At 37.2% G+C, this 5,407-nt stretch overlaps 1 protein-coding gene across 1 annotated transcript in view; it reads left to right on the top strand.

Moving 5' to 3' along the window:
• Window positions 1-1,044: 1,044 nt before the first annotated feature.
• DCAF15 (DDB1 and CUL4 associated factor 15) overlaps window positions 1,045-5,407 on the top strand; it is a 35,373-nt gene continuing 31,010 nt past the window's right edge. The window contains exons 1-4 of the mRNA XM_015827468.1: window positions 1,045-1,233; window positions 1,375-1,510; window positions 4,515-4,621; window positions 5,040-5,176. Coding sequence (XP_015682954.1) covers window positions 1,103-1,233; window positions 1,375-1,510; window positions 4,515-4,621; window positions 5,040-5,176 — 511 coding nt within the window. The 5' untranslated portion in view covers window positions 1,045-1,102. The remainder of the gene's footprint in view (window positions 1,234-1,374; window positions 1,511-4,514; window positions 4,622-5,039; window positions 5,177-5,407) is intronic.

Here is a 5,407-nt window from a genome sequence, read left to right as displayed (position 1 = left end):
CTCACTTATAGAATGTGTCAACAAAGGCATCTTCAATATACACATTTTCTTTATGATTATTTGATCGCTGTCTGTGATAGGAATGTATAGAGATCCTTTGTTCAACAATATGAAGAAAAAATGATACTATCAACAAGCAAAAATTATGACCTTTAACAAATGATCTAAAATTCATAATAAGTATCTTAAAGGCAGCAACATAGAAGAAGTCAAATGCTTTGACTACTTGGGAGTTACTTTTCATTTCATCAGGACATAGTCCCATACCTGGGTTGCTCAAAGGAGTGGCACCACTTTGCTGTCCTTTTGTTCCTCTGAAGTGGACACTACATTGATTAAAAACTGTTTGAGGCTAAAATTTTGACACCACTACTATATGGGATTCAACTGGGACCTTACTTAGCTGCAGATCCAAATTTTTAAGTTTAATTATGACAACCAGTTGCATGTCATGTCATTATAAGGAATTATAAGGATAGGAGCTAGATTGTTACCTTTAAGTACGGGCTAAAATCACTGTTTAACCTAACAGTCTGAAATTTCTGGTGAACAGGGATAATTTCCAGTCTACTTGGAAGATAGCCATCAGATAAAAACTGGCAGCCTATTGCATATCTAATAAGGCAATACAAAGGATGGGATATGATTAGGCAAAAAGTTCATTGAAAGAAAGATTCTAGACACAGAATGGCAACAAGATGTTAGTTTAGCATCAAGGCAACCTCAGTGTTGGAGACTGTCTTTTACAAGCAATCCAAGTGATTACTCCCAATCCCTAATTAATAGTAGACATTGGAAGGCATTTGTTCTGGCTAGATTCAGTGTACTCCCTTTAGGAGTCATTGATTGTAAATACCTAAATAAATCCCTTCCATGAATCACTGTCCCTATGATTCCCATTGAGCATGTGTTCTGTTGCATTGTAATGTCTACTCAAATTTGCTTGATATATTGATAAATTAATCCACTTTTTTCTAAACACTTTCATTTATTTTGATATGTATGTATGTACGTACACACACACACACACATGTATAGATGTGCATATGCTGGCCAAAGATCATAATAAAACTTGGGTTAGTGTGGCATAAAGGGAATATGTATGTATTTAAGATCTTTTGATGCCTGTTTACAGATCAATGGTCAGTTGTCACCTCGTCTCTTTCGTAAGCTACCACCCAGGGTTTGTGTGTCTCTGAAGAGCATTGTTGATGAACATTTCCTATGTGCTGGGTAAGTTTATGTTCAAATCTTTTTTTTTTACTTGCTATGGATTAGTTATGTTCCCTGGTGTGAGGTGATTAACTGCTCATGTACCTTACTTATTTGAAAATCTTGCAGTCTCACCCTGGCTTGCTTTTTCTTGTCTTGCAGACACATTTTCCTTGGGTTCTCTAAGTGTGGAAGATACGTCTTGTCTTACACTAGCAGCAGTGGAGATGACGATTTCTCTTTTTACATCTACCATCTCTATTGGTGGGAGTTTAATGTTCACAGCAAACTAAAAATGGTATGGATCGCACTACACATTATATATACAGGACTAAAATATCTATGTCATACAGTTACAAGGTTTGACCTTTTGTATTAAGCCCAAGTTTAATTTTTGCTCTCTGAAAATTTCAAACAGCTCAAAAGATAGAAGATTTGAAACAATAAAATGTTTTTCTTTGCACTGAAGCTGCAAATGTAAATGTGTAGAGTTTTGTATGTACTCGTATAAAATGGTTGGATGCTCTAATCTGTGAGAAGAGCAGAGTAGTAACAGGTACAGTAGTGGAATGTCCCTGCTAGATTTTTGCTATTATGTAGTAGTATATTTCCTAGTGACCATAGTATTTTGATTTCTTGAAATGTAGGTATTATGAGCTTCAGTTTGCCTAACAAATTTTTTTAATGTCATATTAGAAATGCAAATGGTAATGCCTCATGTTTGCAGTTTATTTGCTTGTTTCTGGTGGATAATCAAGAAAACCTGGTACAGGACATTTGTGTTTGTTTCTAATATTCAGATATTACTTTTATGTCATTCAAAACTAGATAGGAAGCTTCTTTGTAATCTATTCGAGAGTGAATTTTATTTTTCTAATAAGTGTTTGTGGTATTCTTTTTTTCCCTTTAAGACAGACATGTCAAACTCGCGATGTCATGTGACGTCGCGCAACGTATCGGAGCTTTTTCCCCATTGCCGGCAATGGGATGGACACGGTTTCATTGTGATGCGTCCAGCCCATGGGCCGGCAGTTTGACACCCCTGCTTTAAAACAAAGAGCTATAACTCATAAAGCAGTCGAACATAACTGTATTAATAAGCTGCTAGATGATGATAGCACTACCAAAGGTTTAAAAAAAAACCATTAGAATTTTAGACTAGACTAGACAACAGTTACATTTTAAACAAAATATATAGAGGAGATTAAACATCATAGTAGCTGATATTAAAGATAGCACAGAAAGAACAACTACAAACAGAAATATCTCCAAAATAACAATAGGCATAGCTTTTACTTCAAGTTTTTATGTGCAATATTTTGTCATTCCTTCCCCCCCCCCCCAAGAAATCATTTAGTAGATTTACATTTCTTCTTTTCTGTATGACTGTGCCAAATTATAAAGTAAAATAATTCTTTCTGTGGAGATAGTCAGTCATCCAGATAATGGTTCTTCTAAAGGTGCTTTTTCAAAAGGCAACTGGACTTTCTTTGTTTTTTGTTTGAAGACGCTTCGCTTCTCATTCAAGAAGCTTCTTCAGTTCTGAAGAATAATTCTGAAAAAACGGATTTATTTTTTAAAAAAAATCATTTGCAAACCACTTGCAGGGGTAAATCATTATGGTCTTGAATTTTGTTTTTTTAAGGAAAATCATTTTGTAGGAAGTGGGGCAGGGGGAAGTAGTAAGATTGTAACTTCTCGTGACAGCTAATTGAGTAGTAACTTTTCAGTAAGCCCACGTAGATATAACCTTGGTGATATGATTGACTGAGCCTCTTTTTATATGAGGCAAATTTATATGAGAAGAGGCAGTTTAGATATCTTGATATAAAACAGCGGCTCCCAACCTTTTCTATACCCCACACCCCTAAAACGCTTCTGATATATTCTCGCACCCCTTGCAAAAATTTGAAATAACAGCAACGAATTATGCATATACACTATACTTTTGAAAAGCCAAACCCGATATTCCACCCCAAATCCAAACCCTGGAGTATCGTCTCGCACCCCCAGGGGGTGTGAGCACCCCTGGATGGGAACCCCTGATATAAAGCCATAGCTGTAGCATATTCTGAACTGCTGAATTCTGTACTAGATTTTCATCTATTTATCTATCTGAATTTGTGCTTGATACTTTCCCTTCCAATACCAGTTTTCACTAATATAAATTATAGTTTGAGCTTTGACAAATTAGATTGGTAACATTTCTGAAGAACTATTACAAATTACATTGGATGTTATAATCTAATTTAGCAAAAATAATCTCAAACTTCTTTAGCATTTTTATAAAATATAAAACAGCTTTAGTCATTTGTATGTTGGTCTTTCCATGTACATACTAGTTTAGTGTACCAGATAGTGTATTATACTAGTTCAGTGATGGCGAACCTTTTAGATACCGAGTGCCCAAAAACTGCCCCACCCGCCTCTGCCCCAGCCTCCACCCCGCCCGCCTGCAGGGCCACTTACCGCCTCCACGGCCCGCCGCAGCAGTTTGCCCAGGCAGCCCTGCAGCGCCATGGCGGCCACACCGTCTGCCTGCGCCCGGCAGCATCATCTGCACGTGATGGGGCACGAGGGCAGAATCTTGTCCCTGCTGCCCGGCTGCCATGTCCTTGGCTGCGCTGCTCCATGTGGGCCGCGCCAGGGGCGACTCTCCTCTGGGGTGCTGCTGGTGAGGGGGCTGTGGGGGGAGGCAGGGCTGGGGTGATGGCACGCATGCCCACAGAAAGGGCTCTGCGTGGTGTCTCTGGCATATGTGCTATAGGTTCACCACCACTGTACTAGTTTATTGAACAATAGCATTAGTAAAAAATTAAATTAAAAACAAATGCCCAAATATTGCAAACCTGCCTATATGTCAGTGTTTCTTCATGAGAAAGTACAAGATTTTGTAGAGGTTGTAACCAAGATCACTTAACATTTTAAGTTTTAAAAAATGAGATCCAATTTATTTATTTGGTTTTTTTAATTTAAAAAAAATCAAGTTTTTAATTAAAAAAAGATAGATCAGAAACTTTGTCTAGTCAGATTAAGCTTGGCCCTGTTTCATAATCTTGGCAAATGCTAAGTAACTAGCAAGCCATAACAGGTTGCATTAGATGTCTTTTAATGTTTGGTTTTCTTTTTCATGTAGCTACATTTGGCAACAGTTAATTCTCTGATACAGGGCAAAAGAACCATAAAGCACATTGGAATTAATGTTCTAGATTAATAAGGTTTTTATCATTGTTATTGTACATTCTAATAATCTCTTTTCAAGGTACATCTGTGATCTAATACGTATGTTCTTGTTCCTTCAGGTCCGCCAGGTCCGATTATTCCAGGATGAAGAAATCTATAGTGACCTTTACTTGACTGTATGTGAATGGCCCAGTGATTCCTCTAAGGTCATCGTTTTTGGTTTCAAGTATGTTTCTTTAGTAAAATAAGCTTTGAGTTTGAAACCTTTATCTGCTATATCCTTCTGCAGACTTACTCTGTTTAGTGGCATTCTAAATTATACTTTTTGTTTCATATTAGCAATGATAAATATCTAGGAAATCAGATGCTGACTTGAAAAATTGGGGAACAGCTTAGCAGAATACAAACAATCTCTAAACTTCTGAGTTACAAATTAAATTTAGGAATTTAGTAGAGCACTATAACCTTTTGTTACCATGGATTAAATCAAGTGATTAAATGTCACTGAATTGATTGAGGATTAATTTGAGGGTTTGGAAGTCTGACGGATACTTTTAAAACAGGTTTGGAGTTGAGTTTGGAAGCCAGAAATTACAAATGCAAAAATGTAAATGGAATGACCACTATTTCTTTTGTCCCGGCAGTACCCGTTCAGCCAATGGCCTCCTGATGAACATGATGATGAGTGATGAAAACCATAGAGATATCTATATCAGTGCAGTGGCTATGCCTCCTTTTATGTACTGTCCCAGTTGCCGAGACATGGCCATTGCACATCCAGGTAGGTGGTGGGAATTTTTTTACCCTTAACCTTTACCGTATATACTCGAGTATAAGCCGACCCGAATATAAGCCGACGCACCTAATTTTACCACAAAGAACTGGGGAAAAATATTGACTCGAGTATAAGCCTAGGGTGGGAAATGAGGCAGCTACTGGTAAATGTAAAAAATGAAGATAGATACCAATAAAATTACATGAATATTTATTTCAAAGAAAAACAATAACCTAG

The sequence above is a fragment of the Protobothrops mucrosquamatus genome, unplaced genomic scaffold (assembly GCF_001527695.2).
Source record: "Protobothrops mucrosquamatus isolate PMUCROS unplaced genomic scaffold, P.Mucros_1.0 scaffold_215, whole genome shotgun sequence".
In the NCBI taxonomy this organism is placed as follows: domain Eukaryota; kingdom Metazoa; phylum Chordata; class Lepidosauria; order Squamata; family Viperidae; genus Protobothrops; species Protobothrops mucrosquamatus.
The sequence above is the reverse complement of the archived record's forward strand: the minus strand, read 5'-3'. Positions and strand labels throughout refer to the sequence as shown.